This window comes from Ixodes scapularis, unplaced genomic scaffold (assembly GCF_016920785.2).
Source record: "Ixodes scapularis isolate PalLabHiFi unplaced genomic scaffold, ASM1692078v2 PGA_scaffold2__306_contigs__length_199485367, whole genome shotgun sequence".
Taxonomy (NCBI): domain Eukaryota; kingdom Metazoa; phylum Arthropoda; class Arachnida; order Ixodida; family Ixodidae; genus Ixodes; species Ixodes scapularis.
The window spans coordinates 30669010-30685213 of NW_024609857.1; the positions used below are offsets into that span (position 1 = coordinate 30669010).

Genomic DNA, 16204 nt, shown 5'->3' on the forward strand with positions numbered 1-16204 from the left:
CGGCAAACATGGCGGCACCCTTTAGGCTTAGAAACGACCAGGATCGGGGACGATCTTTAAAAAGGGGCGAGCCCACCGCTCATTCTTTGTGATTTGAGCCAGATAAAGCAAAGCGAAAGCCTGTTGCATCATTCATTGGCATTGAAATGGGCTTATACTGCAGCGACCACGACGAATTTGCTCCGAAGTGAGCGAAAAGAGCGCCGCGATGTTCGCCGACGCAACCCCGCCCCAAGCAATTGGGGGCCCGAGCGCCAACCCACTGCGCATGCGCAGTGGTGAGCTTTTACCTCGTTGGGGCCCCCAAGCTTTGGGGCCCCCTATTCTAAAACTCTCTAATGTCAGCATTAGTTCTATTACTCTCCCTAGTCTTCTATCCTGTGCGAACATGTCAAAGTTCCTATTGGATTTGATTCACGCCTCGAGTTGTCTGGGTTACCATTATCGTGTAATGTTATAAATCAATTGGCTAAATATTTATTTTAAAAATAAAGTATATGTAATCATACACCCCAGATTTTTTTTTTTTTTTAATATTTCTTTAGCTTTTAGGATTTTCAATTTATGTGCCTAGCAAGGGTTATGTATTTAGTTTTTCCTTGGTTGTATTTACTTATTTGTTTTCCGGCACTCGAGGCAGCGCCATATTTCCAAAATGTTGGGAGACCTCGGATTAAAAGCGAAACTGAAGCGGTCTTGTATTTGAGGAAAAAACACTTAAAATCGTCTTCATTTGGCCTACAAAATCCCAAATATAAGTTTTTCTTTTTATTTTGGTGCACGGAGATTGCAGAAAGAGGCAAGTGGGACAGCTCAGAAACGACTGGCATCGCTGCTACCAGAAGGAACTCCTTACCCTCTTCCATCCAATTACTCAAGGTGGGGAGGGTATGCATTCGACGCATCGCCGCCAACACAGCCCTAACACCTGTGCTGAGAAGGAAATTTTATAGATCACTCAAAGAAGACGACCCTGGTCCAGAGCTTAACTGCGAGACTTGCAAAACCCCGGCTACTTGTAAACATCTAACATGGGACTGCGAAGCGAACCAACAACTAAGACAAGACGTAGTCCTCAGCATTCATGTTCCATGTAACATGTTACTTGCTGAAACGTACACGAGTAAAATCTCAGTTGTAACTCAGCTCTGCTTGTGCACTCCTTCCACTTGGGCAAGTTAACCGCCGAATTCAGAAACCTCACTCAAACTAGACTCAAACTGAAGGGCCCCTCCACTTCCTCGAGGAAGGCGCGAGGGCCGGCGCTGACCAATCGCGACGGCGGATCCGTCCTCGCGATTGGCCAGCGCCGGCCCTCGCGCCTTCCTCGAGGAAGTGGAGGGGCCCTTCAGTTTGAGTGTAGTTTGAGTGAGGTTTCTGAATTCGGCGGTAAGAATGGAGATGCTCCGCCTCCAGTGCGATCTTTCTGCCGTTGATAGCACTTCGTCGCACGCGCAGTCAAAGCCCGGCGGAAGGGAATGAGCCCGTGCTGGAGACTCGGAGTCTACTGCATTCTTAAGGCTTGTTCACACTCCGTTTTTCTTTAGCGTAAGAGCGTTTCGAGAGCGTTCGAAAAATTCACTTGCGTAGCCCCACAAGTAGACGTTTACAGTACTAGTAAGACAAAAAAAAAACTAAACGTTAACACCGAGAGTGAAAGGCAGCGTGTTTGTAGAGGTAGTAATGATAATGATAATGATAATCTTTATTGGCTCAGGAGAGCCGTGGCACCGCGGAAAGGCGACAGCCCGTACCATGGAGGCCCGCGGTGCCACGTCTAGTGATGATGATTATGAGATGATATGTACAAGGGGAGGACGACGACGTATAGATGGCAGAGAGCTGCTGACGATATGCAATAAAGCCCGCGGGTGAGGGCGCGGGTCGATGTTGCGGGCGATGTGGGCCCAGTGCTTCCCAGTGGGCTGCTCGCTGGGCCGGTCCCCCGTCCAGCTGGCAGAAGTGTCCTGGCAGGCTTTCCAGGGTGGCGTCCGCAGGCCCCACCATGCTTTGGGGCTGGGAAAGCCCTGGCGGCCCGGCGGTGACAAAGACGCCATGCATGATGAGGACGACCCGCTCCTCCCAACCGCCGCGCGCGAGTCCTGGAGCCCGGTGACAGCCCAGGCGAGCAGGCCAAAGAGCCAAGGCGACCCTCGGCGGGCCGTCCGATGTATTAATGGCGAATTCCTGGCGCCTGACGGTGCGGTCGCTCGCTTCGGTGAAGGCAGCGGCTCCAGAGGGGTGGCCCAGTCGAGGTAGACGGTTTAGAGCGGTACTTACACTGCACGAGCGCTCGTGCTGGTCAAGGACGCTGAAAAGTCGGCACTCTCTCTTGTAGCTTCTGCCCTACTCGAATAGACCGATCTCACTAGCCAGTTTGACTACGCCACCGGTGCCGCAATGCATCGAGGGAACTTTAGTCTTTTTGCACGTGCGATAACCTCGCTGGAGCACTGCGCGTGTAAAGCACGAGAAGGCACGAGCCCGCGCGTGCACGGCCGTCTGCCTCCTGAGAACTAAAGTTATGGCGGCGTCACGCATGCGCCGAACGCTTAGTGAGATCGGTCTATTAAAAATGAAACGGATTTACGTATTCGAAGTAGAAAAATTAAAGGGCGAAGTTTGCGCATCGCGAGTACACCCTTTTGCGAAGTACGTGTACAGTGTTGCACGCAGCGGCGTAGACTTTCCCCGGGGGGGGGGGGGGGGGGGGGGGGGGGGGGGGGCAGGGGCAGGCTAAGAAGTTCTCCGGGGGGAAGGTGCTCTTCCGCGTATTTTTTTTTACACCGGCAATTATGAGTAGTTTATTTCAGGGGGCACATTTTACAGCGTATGTGAATCGCCGTGTGTCCGTCGCTGTGTGTCAATGTCAATCACAGTGCAAGCGTAGCCGTGAGTTCTTCGCCGGTACCACGGTGCATGCGCCGGCGAGCACAAAACTGAAAAACAAAAATGCTTGTGCCAGCTGCGAAGTTGTGGGGGTAGAACCCAGGCCCCTGTGCTTCTAAAGCTCTAATCCACGTAAACAGCGTCTCGGTAAAATTCATGGCCTCGGGGGGGGAAGGGCGTGTTCCCCCTGGATCTCACCAGGCAGAACACGAGTTCCGATGCCCCCCGTAGTCTACGCCTATGGTTGCTCGATGAATCCCTGCTGTTCTCAAAGAAGAAGACTTCTACTAACGAGATTAATCTGGCGAGACGTCGAATCTATAATTTGCACCACTCATGCCATGAAGCGCCGAAGCTTCCTTTCCGAACACGGTCTGCTGGACATTGCCAACGAAGAAGAGAAATCTTTTAGGAGGCAATCCCGCTTTCAGAAGGACCTGGCTGCTCTGCAAGCGGGCCTCCAAATCCCAGCACCTGTCAGATCAGCCGAGGTGTTGCCGATCTTGTCAGACGCTTTGCATGGTTCTTTGTCGACTGGCCTATTCCAACCGTCTGTTCAAACCTGAATGAGCGTTTGACGGAACTCGTCGGTGTTCTCCAGTATTGTGAGCCTCATCGTGGGTCACACCAACAAGAGGCTCGGCCACCTGCTCGCTGTCATGAACAAACATAGTTGTTAACCCTCGCGAAACTGGAGCTGTGCTAAGAGGCTAGACCCTGCAGGGTTTGTGTAAATTTCGCGTTTCCATTGTTTCACAGCTGCTCTGTCTGGTAGAAAGTTGCTCTTTTTGATACGCCAATAATTTACATCTTTACTTTTGTTTCGGCACGAAAAAAAAACAAAACAAGGTGTACATGGGCAGTGTCAGGACAAGTCACGACAAGCGCGTTTGTAATCTGCGAGCTTTAGTAGGCCACTTTTATGAGCCCTCTATGCTCTACTTTACACTCTGCAAGAAGCATCGTCCCCACCGCGCATGCGTGCCCGCTCTGAGTTCGAGCGTATGGTTAGCGGAGTGAGCGTGCGCTCCGCTTCACAAGTTGCAGAGCGGACTGCCTTCAGCGTCCTTAGCGTGATCGCTTAGATCTCAAGATGACTGCTCTTACTCAATACGCGTCGATGTTTTTCACCGTGACTTCAGCATGAAAGAGACCGAATCAAGAAGTAAAGCGTACGCCCCACGCGTGAAGAGTAAACCTTTCCGTTTGAGTTAATTCTATGTAAAACAAAATAAAATAATCCAACGAAGTGAACGAGTATCACTTTGCAACCAGCACGCTGTCGGTAAAGTTGTCGCGTTTTTGTGGACCTTCTATGGCTATGCAGTCATACGTACGGGAGCGCGTGCTTGAACGCCGATTATATTTGTGCACACGCCCTCCTGTCGAAAATGCCACTGAAAGTTGTCCACCAGCATAGCGCTCGCAAGCCGCAACAAAGGAACCCGGTTCCCTCTCAACTTTATTTATCCACATTCGCGCGAAACTTTTTAATTCTTTAATGCCCGTGTCCCACTAGAGCGACAGACAGAAACAAACAACAGCGACAAGCCTCAAACCAGAGTCTTTTGCGATTTGAGAGGCTTTGTAGAATAAAGGATGGTATGCTCAAACACGAGCATCTTGCACGCGAAGGTATCTTTGGCAGGCTTGCAATCGCTCGTGCTCACTTCACGAGCACCGAACGACTAAACGCCTGCCAAAAATACCACCGCGAGCATGCTGCGTGGGTTTGAGGCACTGTAATTTAAGGATTGTCGCTGTTTCATTTTTTTTTTTTTTTTTTTTTTTTTCTGACTGTCGCTCTAGTAGGATACGGACATAACTTTCCTCCGGAAATGTTCGCTTTGGATTTCCTTTGTAGATTTAGAAAATAATAGAAACTTGAATACAGCCTTTTTAAAAGTGCATGTCATGCTGCCAATATTCTTCGAGGACGCCTTTTTTTAACCATGCGCCTAGGAAACAAGAGGGCTGCGTCATTGTTTGTCGCGGATGCGAGTCTAAATGTATTAGACACGAATGCTGCGTCAATGCTGGATATGAACTCGGATTAGTCACAAGTCTCGCACTAAAAGCGATGCCCAAAATACGGCGGCCAAATATGTCCTGGCAGTGTTCAGAAAATAGTTACCAAAATCGGTCGAAATAATATTCCACGTCAAGTTTTTGTCTGGTAAAAACCAGACAGGCATAAACAATGCAAAATTTAGTAAACACAACGCTGGACTTAAATCAATAACGGTAGATTAGAACGGCTTCCAGGAAGTTTCGTTTTGAATTCCGGCGTAGCGGGCCTCACATGCACAGTTTGACGGCCTCAGAGCTTAACAGAATTAAGGAACAACTATTTTTTTTTTTTTTTTTACGATACACATTTTTTTACAACCCTACCATGAAAATACGCTTTATCTTATATGAGTAACAAGTCCCATCTCACATGTTTTGGTAGTGTTTAAATACTGCCGTGTTGTAAGTGTGCCTTTATGTTCTTTTTATTAGGCCGTCAAAGACAAGGGAACACCCCTGGGCAACTATTGGGGTTTCGTTGACCGCACAGCACGCCCATAGGCCGTCCATCAAAGAATCAGAAGCCATACTTCTCTGGTCACAAGAGGGTGCTCGTCGTGAAGTACCAGGCAGTGATGTGTGCAGACGGCATAATTGGTCAGCTGGACGAACTTTACGAAGATCATGGGCATAATGCAAGGGGTCTAACATTTTTTTTTTTTTTTTGCTCAATATTAGAATGCGTGAACTGAACACAGCGAATCATATCCAAGCTTTTGTACTGAGCGAAATACTTGTCCAACTAGGCTGAAGGGCATCTAGAAACAATTTAATAAAACAACATTTACTAACGACTGTCATTTTACTTCTCAGGTGTGCGTGTGAATATTGCATTTAATCAAATTAGTGTTACTATTGACTACAGCATTCTAAAAGTAGCGTGTATCGACACCATAGCACAAGTGAAGCTAAAACTAGGCAGGAGCTCGAGACGATAAACGCACTTTCAAAAACACACAAAATAATTTAAAAGAAGTGTAGCCAAGCAAAATGGCTTCAAGTAATCCCCCAGATACGTACACTGCGCTCCACTGTTAATACGAACACGATAAAATCGCTTTTATTTGCAGTTTATTTTTTTGACAGTTATCGAGAGCTGAAATTTTGTCGCTCACATTAGTGCTCCAAACGAGCGCTTTATTCCACACCAATAAGCAAACACGATTGATTGTTCCCGCTAACGTTGTCGCGCAGTGTGCATAAACACTAAGTTGCCCTATCACAAACCGAGGCATACGAAGAAGAAAAAAATAATTTCATTGGGAAAACAAAAAAGTAAAAATGTAAATGGATACTCACTTTCGCTAACTTGGACTATATTGCTGCCTAAAGTAACCTGACAAAATATCTGCCCGTTTGCCGACTGCTTGCATAGAAAAATCGAGCCCGCTGGCTTAGACAAGGCAGCACCTGTTCCCATCTTTCAGGGGCCTTGAAAGGATTGCGGCCAGCGATTTCCCGAAGCAGCCGGAGGTTCTCGACCACAGTTTTCTGGATGACGCCGTTTGAAACAAAGTCTGCGCAGCCACCTTAGTGCAGCGAGGTTCACAACGGCGAAGCGCGCTCCCAAACATGTTGTCAAGTGGCGAGCACCCATTCCGAATTCCCTTCAAGAAAAACACCGTCTACTGAAGCTTTACTGAGAGTGGAACGCGCTTCCTAAAATGGCGAGGAAAGCGGAGCTGACGCTTCACGCTCAAAGCCCAGAGCGGGTCGCGCATGCGCGATGGCGACTCCGCTTTCCATAGAGCGGAGCAAGAAAGCGAAAACGGTCTACTAAAACTCTCTAATGGATCAATTAGGCTGACGTAAAAAAACGCTGGTGCTTTGGAAAGACGCTCGCTAACAACATACAGTTGTCAGCTCCGGGCCGCTGACTAATCGGAGCAGGCGACGATGTCCCGGTCCTATACTTGGTTCCGCCGTTTGGATTAGGGCCCTTGGTTTCATTTGCGTGAAGTGTTCTCTTCTTTGTTAAGTGGTACATAGTAGAGCGCACAGATGCGGGCGAAGACTAGACTGAAAGTTCTGTCACGCAGGCTGCCGTTGACAAGATAAAACAAATTCCAAAGGCCTTTCTCGGACACGCGTACCACCGCGCGTTTTTTGTTTGGTGGACAAAAATTACATTTTTCAGTCGTACCCGGTCGTTTCCGAATTTCTTTTACCGGATTTTTTTTTTTTTTTTTTTACACCGTCATTGCACTTTTAGGAAGCTCTATAATTGTTCCAAAGCGGACGGACGTAGCTGAAAGACGCCATTTTGGACGCGAAAAGACGGTTTCAGACGTGTTTGCGAGGACGGGCCTTCAATCGAGTTCTTTTCTTGTTCAGGGAGTCCCAAGCAAGCAATGCTGAGCGCAGTCATGGAAGCGGTATCTGACCTTTTGTAGCAGGTTTTGTAGCCGTCAAAAATAATTGGTTTGGAGCACCCTCAGACACTTTTAGAGCAGATGCTAAGATCTGTTACCACATCTTGGAAATGAAATTTGTGATTGCATGGATCGCTAAATTGGTTCATTTGTGAGAATTATTAAAGTTATCTTTTTAATATTGAACCATATTAAAGGAGCTGAGCAACGATTTTAACGTTGAAAAAATTGGCATCTTCTGCTTTTGATATCGTTCACCTTGTCACAAATGACAGAATGACAGAATACAGAACCTCCTTTCATCGAAATGTTCCGATTCCGCCGCGTAATAGCGAGGCAAAACAGAATATTCCCCGACCTGCAGCCGCGAGCGGCGGTCATGAGAAACACGCGGCATGACGCCAATGGGGAATCTTGTAGAAAGGTAGCAAGTTGTGCGAAAAGCTGCTCGATAAAAGGAAACTTTTCTATAAATCTTGACGTTCCAACAATGCGTCAAAAACCTGGTATCATCGACAAAACTTTCATTATACGGAGTTTCAGTGGCGCCATCTATCCTAGGTCCACAAAACCGTCAGCTCTGAGCGCTAGTGCGAACAGCCGCCAGAAGCCAGAGGGGGAGGGGGACAGGGCCGGACGAGTATGGCCGGACCACGGTGGCCGGACTCAGATGAGTCTTTCCTCCTTTCACCATATTGTTCGCGCGGCGCCCGCCAGCACGTGGTCACGCGGTAGCGAGCGGATGAGTTCTCGCTGCTCACTGATGGCTCTAAAGAGAGAACTTTACCGGAACCACGCGCCTACCCCATCGACGTCACTGCGCACGTGACCCGGAAGACGATGTACGAGTTGAGAGGTGGCAAAGACCTGGATCTTTTTCACTTTTAAAAATAAAAACTAGGGTATCCAGGCAAAATCTGTTTTCTGTAGTTCACTTTAGAAGTGTCAGGCATAACCTTCCACAATTATTCAAGCAAAGCCCTGAAATTGTTGCACAGCTCCTTTAATAGCCTTCTTCTTAGAAAAGGGAAATAGTGCAGAGTAGGAAATTCAATTTACAATGGATTGAATCAATTTACAATGGTTTAAACTGAAGCATATATATGTAGATTAACACTTCAGTTCAGATAAAGCCTCCCTCCCCCTCCTCCTTTTACTCGGAAATTTATTTAGCCTGTTTATGTATTTATTGTAAAATGTCAGCAAAAACCAGCATATCCGCTAAAGCAATTAAATCTATCAATACAAAATGACCCTCCCCCCTCCCCAAACTTTATGAAGCTACCAAACTCAAGATCATATAAACTGCAAAAACCACCACCACCAAATATTATGAAAGCCTTCAGTTGTGCTTTAGAAGTGACACTGCGCTTTACCGGCGTTGGAAACAGAGTTGAGTCAAAGTTTGCTATCCTTGACTACTACACAGGAACTGCCTTGATTTAACGTGTTTATTTAAATACAGACCAGTTTTTTTTTTTTTTTTTTTCCCCTTTTCGGCACAATCTTTTTAGAAATAGAAGTCAACCTATAGTCAAAACCACAAAAGGTCGACCAGTAGTGGTACTCAGCTTAATTTCCGAGCCGATCGCGCTAACCCAGACGCATCTCAGTGTCAGCTGCTGCTCCTAGCACTCTGGTGCAAAGCGGTGAAGCTCGACGCGCGCGCGCTGGAGTCGGGCGCTGAAAGTTGACGCGAGCAGCGCAAGTGCCAGATAAATTGGGGCGTGTGTATGTTTATATAGACTAGAACTTAGTCCGCCTCAACGAGTGACTTGTCTCCCAGCTGTAGATAAGAAATTTAGCCAGTGCAGGACAACCGCTAGCCTGGGGTCTTCAACGTGCGTCACGCAGTAGTGATAAACGACCGCACGCCGATACGATGTTCATCCAGATCGAAACGAGCAGGGGTGGGGACTAAACCCAGGATCCTAAAAAAAAATTTTTTTTTAAATGCACATTGAGGTATTAACGATTGTAAACGAGGACTGGTTTCCAATTCTACGCTTTGCGAATGTTTTGTTCTAAGCATTTTAAACAGCCAAAAAGGTTTCACTGTCCCTTCGAATAACGGTTCTTGCCGATACTCGGTTGGATGATAGGCCCTTCGCCGACGCGTGACGTCTCGTTCGCGTCGGCGCGTGACGACGCGAACGATCACCGACGCGTGACGACTCGTTCGCGGCCCATTAAGCGCACGCCACAAATTAAACGGTCGTGAACCTAGAAACAGGCGCGTTAAGACGTGTCTTTAATGAGCATGTGTGGCTGGCACGGCAGTTTCGAGTACCAACACTATTTATTTCTTTAGTTTGCAAACGTACAAGCCACTAAAAAAACACTCCAAACGTCCGAGAAAAAAAATCCCGAGATCCCATTTTAAATCTTAATCGTCAAATTGGTCACACACAATTTCTGACGTCTTCGTACAGCTAAACAAAAATGAAACAATCACCCCCCCCCCCCCCCCCTTCCCCCATGCAATGACTTCACGAATTAGTAGCAATGAATGTTTTCCTTGGGTACACCAGAACAAGAGTCGACAAGGTGCCGATGGAGTTCGTAAAGCAGCTACCTTTGAGGAGGCGACCCGTCGACGACGCGGTTGAACAGTTCAGAGTCCGAGCGACGCAGGAGGGGAGCAGTCGACGTTGCCGCTGCCGGGCGACTTACCCTGAGGAGCGCCGCAGTCTCGAGTGATCTCTTGAACTTGAACGACAAGCAGTTCGCCACAGCCCGGCGGAGGAATACAAAGGCGCGTTCATGTAACAAAAACAATCACGCTGCTTTTATTTGGTTTTGCGACCGGCGCAGGGCCATTGGGGGCGTCTCGCGCCTGCATTTGTTTTGAAAATACGCCGCGGCGTCGTCGCCTGTTCTCCGTGGCACTGGCAAAGCCGCGCTTCGTCCACCGCTTTCGCTCGGTAGCTATGTACACAGGTTGCCACACGCATGCACTCACTCACACACTTCATCACGCCGTCCCACTGACCTCCTCCACTTCCGGGGGCTTGGGTGCCTCAGCCTTGTCCAGCACATTGTCCAGCGCCCTGTCTAGCGCCTTGCCTAGCGCCTTGTCCTCTTTCGACGACTGTGAGCTGCTCCCGTTGGCCTTGGAGACCTCTCCGTTGGTCTCGACAGCCGACGAGCTTTGTTCTAACGAGCTGTGGCTCCGGCCTGAGCTCCGTTCACGCTCCCGGTCAGTCTCGCGGCTTCTCCGGTAATCCCCTTTGCTGCGATCACGCTCACTCCGATCACGATCACCACGGTCTTTATCACTGCGCTCACGATCCTTGTCGCTACGCTCACGATCCTTGTCGCCCTTTTCTCTATCACTCCGATCTCGATCCCTATCACTTCGATCGCGGTCTCTACTTCGATCTCGGTCTTTGCTCCGGTCCCGATCTTTGCTCCGGTCCCGATCTTTGCTTCGGTCCCGGTCTTTGCTTCGGTCTCGATCCCTGTCACCGCGGTCCTTGTCGCTGCGATCCTTTTCACTGCGATCTTTGTCGCTGCGATCCCTGTCGCTACGGTCCTTTTCACTCCGGTCCCGATCTTTGTCGCTGCGGTCTCGGTCACTCCGGTCCCGATCACTACGGTCACGATCGCTTCGATCCCGGTCGCTCCGATCCCGATCACTTCTTTCCCGATCGTTACGGTCCTTGTCCGAGCGATCCCGGTCGCTTCTGTCTTTGCCGTCGGTACGGTCTCGGTCTCTGCGGTCACGGTCGTTCCGATCCCGATCACTTCGGTCACGATCGCTTCGATCACTGCGATCTGCGCGATCACTACGCCGCGAGTCCCACTCGTTGTCTTCCCGAGACCAGCGGCTCCTACGCTCCCCTCGACCGCCACTGCCGCCCCCACTGCCGCCGCCGCCGCCACCACCGCCGCTCCGCCGCCTTTCTGACATTTCGCCGAAGGCATTCGTGAACACGCGGCGATCGCCGCCAAACCCACCGCCATCTTCGCCGTCCCTGCCTCCCCAGGCGTTATCGGAACCGCGATCCATTGGCCCATCGTTGAAGGCAGGTCTGAAGCCGGACCGCTCTTCTGGACCGTCAAACCTCGTACGGGGTGGCCCAAAAAAGCCAAAGCCTTTCCTGTCGCGATCGCCGTCGCTCTGGGGACCCTTGTCGCCGTCGGGTCTTCCGAGCCCACCGTCCATTAAATTTGGTACACGGCCGTCTTCGGCGCCTCCCACCTGGTGATTCCAGTTCTTGGATGGCTCGTTTTGACTGTTTTTCTTTTCGTCCATATTTGCCTCCCTATCGCCCGAGTGCGCGTCTTTACCACCTTCACCGGCATTGCCTTCCTCTTTGTCAGTTGCCACCTTCTTGCCATCAGAATTTGCCATCTTATCTGCCGGGTCCGAGTCTGCTCCGCCTGGACCATGGGGCCCCATCTGATTCGGGCTCATCATGCCGAAATTGGGTCCCAGCATTCGAGGTCCCGGTCCCAACATTCGCGAGTCCGGCGGTCCAAGCTTTCGAAACTCCGGCGGTCCACCCATCATGAAATCGGGAGGTCCGAGCATTCGGTGGTCCGGTGGACCTCCCATCATCCTCTGGTCTTGAGGTCCTGGAAGCATTCTGTGTTCAGGTGGACTGCCCATCATCCTGTGGTCGGGAGGCCCGCCCATCATCCTATGATCCGGAGGACCTCCCATCATCCGATGGTCTGGTGGACCCCCCCTCATCCGGTGTTCAGGGGGACCTCCCATCATCCGGTGTTCTAAATCTCCTGGCCTGCCCATCATCCTGTGCTCCGGAGGAATGTTTAACATCCTATGGTCTGGCGGGCCTCCCATCATTCTGTGGTCCAGCGGTCCACCCAACATTCGGTGGTCAGGGGGCCCACCCATCATCCTATGATCCAGGGGCCCACCCAACATCCGGTGGTCTGGGGGCCCACCCATCATTCTGTGTTCAGGAGGAGGACCACCCATCATTCTATGCTCGTGAGGTGGACCGCCCAACATTCTGTGCTCCCGTGGTCCTCCCATCATCCTCTGATCTGGTGGACCACCCATTAGTCTATCATCCGGAGGACCCCCTAGCATTCTTGGTGACAAAGGACCTCCCAGCATCCTTGGCTCCTGCGGCATGCCCAGAAACCTTTGCTCCGGGGGACCCCTCAACATCCGCGAGTCCGGAGGCCCACCCATCATCTGTTCTGGAGGGCCCAACAGCCTTTGCTCCATGGGACCTCGCATCATCGGCTGTTCTGCCCCACCCATCATCCGCTGCTCCATGGGACCACCCAACATTCGATGCTCATGAGGGCTTCCCTGTCTGAAGTCCGAAGGCGGTCCCATCATCCTAGGATCGGGCCCCAGCAGTCTCGGACCTGGAAAGTCCATTCCAGGTCTTCCATCGGGCATCGGTGGACCATCAAACGGAAATAGGGGCGGTCCTCTGAAGCGTATGGGAGGTCCCCCCAGTCCTCTTGGAGGCATCGGCGAGGAGTTAAAGCCCTGAAGTCCGACCGGCAAAGGTATCGCCGAGGGTGACGTCTCGAAGCTGCGTATCTCCGTCCTTGAGTCGCTCTGTTGTTCCTGGGAGTTGGAGTCCTCAATCTGCATGCCTTCCGGTGGTGGCTTCTCTTGAGAGATGCCAGCGCCCTGCACATTTCCACTAGAAGTTTCTTGACTAGATCCCGGAGACTTGAACTTAGCTTCGGCAGGGTGCGGTTCCTTCTGAGCACCCACCAGTCCCTGAGTGACGAACTGCGAAGGAACTCCTGGCGGCGCAGCGAGAGGCGGAAAAGACATTGGTGGTGGCAGAAGTTTCCCAAACACTGAATCCTTGGACGCCTCGCCTTGTTGTTCCGGAGGGTCTGCCGGAGTAGGAATGGCGCTCACGCTGTCCATGACACTCGTTCCATCCTCGTCTGTCGGCGTTGCATCCCCGTCGATGGCCATGGGCGTCGCAGTGGTCGCAGTAGTGTCGGTCGTCACCGTAGCCGTCGTGGCCGCCGCAGCTGCCGCCGCCGCCATGAGCTGTGCTGTTGTTGCCACAGGCAGTACAGGGGCAGACTGGGAGGTGGTCGGGAGGCTCATGGGAGGGTGCAGAGAAAGACCAAGGGCAGTTCCTGAGATTCCCAATGGCGGTGGACCGAGGAGTCCCAGTGCACTGTGGCCCAGCAATGTTTGGGTGCCGTGGGGTGGCACCATCAGCATGTGGTTTGGAGGAGCGGGCACCCCCATGGGCACTGGTATCTGTGGCATCACCAAGCCCTGCGAGGGCAGCATGCCTGCAAGGGGGAAGTAAAGTGTCAGAGAACCTCCTCCTGCAAAATGCCCGTTCAGTCACCATCATCTGTCCGAGTTTATCGTGCCGTTTCCCACCGGCCGCTCTCACTATAGTTAAAAAGATGGTACAACAGGATTCCGGTCAACATTCTAGACACACAAGTATGAGAACCCAAGTGTCAAAACCACAAAGCCAGAATGGTCCAAGGAATTACAGTTCAGAATTTCACACTTATTTTTGTGGCCTAATATATTGAGTTTGTCTGACGTGACACTCTGCAGCTAGTGTCATATAAGAAAAAAATTATACAACTCGGAAAAGTTGAAATACAGAGATGCAATCGGTGTTACCAAGTCTCAAGAGTGGAACATCTTCTTTTAAAAATTTCCACACAGCTGCATGCCACAGCAAGATTAAAGCAAGGAAAAAACACCGGATAAGATAAAAAAAAAGCTTGCTGAATGCAGTTTTAATATTAAAAGCTTGTAATGCGATCGGATAGAAGACCACTCCAGGGTGGTCTCAATGCTTGACACTATCACAATTGGCACATCAGTAGAAAGATGCATGTGGCATCCCCAATTCAGCTTTTCTTCTGCTTCAAAGTCAATGCAGAAGGCCACTGCTTGATGGAGCAAAACGTAAAATATTACTGTTTTACTATCCGTTTATACGGGGTACAATAATTTGAATACACACAACCCTCGCCACTAATCTCTGCAAGGGAGCTGGATAACAGCCCACAGATTCCACTGTTAGCTCTAGCTTGAGTTTGAAGTTCATGTTTTTCGTGCTCTTTCCTGAACTGCTTTGTTACCACATTTGCCAAACCTAGGGTGCCTTCATGTCTGCTTCGCATAGAGTGATGCCAACTGCCTTTTTCCCTTTCCCACACCCTCTTCCACCGCCATTTTGTTTCTCATTGTTTCCCCGTGCACCGGAAAGTGGCCTTTGTGTCCATCGGTCCTCCCATCCGAGAGGGAAAATGCTAATCCTCCCTCCGTGGGTTCCACAACGCTGCTCCGAACTTGTGAGATAAGGGCTTGCTTCCGGGAGGGCTATAAGCCCCACGGATTATCGCCGAGACCAAAATGGCTGCTGGTTTGTCGGCGAGTGGCAAGGAGGATAGAAGGGTAGGAGAGGGCATGACGTTGGCCCGTAGCCTCCACAAGCCATGCTCCCTTGACGCCTTGCCTCTTTCTCATTTTCCTACTTACTCTCCTCACTTACCATGCCAATGTGACGACATCACGTAACCGTAGCTAGCCTTCGTCTTGCCATGAGGTACTAGAATACACCACAGTCTAGCCTTCGATCTGATAAAACCTACCGGACGGAGCGCGCGCAAGCCTGCAGAGTCCTTCCACAATCAACCGTCAATCTCACACGCGACATGTCACGCGCACCAATCGCTAGAGAGATCTGTGGTCACGCTGGGCACAAAATCGTTTAAACTTTTTATGACTAGGCTTCACCAATATTGCAACGTGCCCCCTCCTAGTACTTATAACCTCCTTGGCGAGTGGTATTACAAAGGGTGGCATCACCCTAGCAAAGCGCACATGAAGGCTCCCTAGCCAAACCATACATGGTTCTTAAGAATCCATTTCTATACTTTCATGTACCCTCAAAAGTGCACTGGTGGCATTACCTTTCTCGTGGCTTTTTTGTGAAAAGCTAGCTTCTTCAATATACTAACAAATTACTATTCATTTTTAACAAAAAAAAAAAGAAAGCCGTCTACAACTCCCTGTAACGCCGAATTACAGTGCAGTTCTTGAGGAGGAGGAGAGAATGGTACTGAGGGGAGGGTACACCCCTCCTTCCTCCTCCTTATCCTGCCTGCTACTCCTCCTTCCGAGCGGCGTCGGCATCGCCGTAACCGTGAGGTCAAGTGACCCTCGTGACGTCGCGTGACCCTCGTGACGTCGCATGACCCTCCTGATTTTACGGGGGTCACGTGACCCCGGTGGGAACCCGGGTCACGTGACCCCGCGCAGACGTTTCGGCACGGTGTTGAAACGTCACCATCTTAAAACATCGCCACAATCACGCCAACGGCGACGCCGCTCAAGCCGGAAACGGGCGCCTAAGAGCTGCGCTCTTAAAATTAAAAGAGCTTGGCAAGAAACAGCAATATTGCACCTTTTGAAATGGTAAGTCAAATGCGACAAACTTCCAGCGGCTTCACCGGTGCAAACAGCCTGAGCACAGGCACATGGTATTGAGCCACCAGGAGATTGGTGACCCCGACCTCTCCAATCCCAATACACTGCATCGTAAACTCGGAAATACCAATCCAAGGTCAATTCCAAGTGCCTACAAATCGACCATGTTTGGCAGAGCTACAGCAAGAGAATCTCGGATCCTCCGTACTCCACTTCAGGTTAAGGTTTCAAAAGCCACTACTAAAGCGTCAAAATGAAAAATGACTGGTGAATGTCCCCCTCACCCCCAGTTTCAACATGAAATCTATGGTTTCAGAACTTGGCGTCACCAGACAGTGGCCAAATTGGTGTGTCCCCAACAAACCCTCCCCATGGCAGCACCATACTGCTTCCAAACCAGTGTCTTATCCTACTCCTAGCTTTATTTCCATGGCTGCACTGCTGGGAAGGG

General features: G+C 50.5%; 1 protein-coding gene across 3 annotated transcripts in view; it reads right to left on the reverse strand.

Annotated features, from left to right (window-relative positions):
• Positions 1 to 10095: 10095 nt before the first annotated feature.
• Positions 10096 to 16204, reverse strand: part of LOC8053310 (SR-related and CTD-associated factor 8) — a 39593-nt gene continuing 33484 nt past the window's right edge. For all 3 annotated transcript variants that reach the window (XM_029990002.4, XM_029990001.4, XM_029990000.4), the window contains one exon: positions 10096 to 13586. In XM_029990002.4, the coding sequence (XP_029845862.2) occupies positions 10306 to 13586 (3281 nt within the window). In that variant the 3' untranslated portion in view covers positions 10096 to 10305. The remainder of the gene's footprint in view (positions 13587 to 16204) is intronic.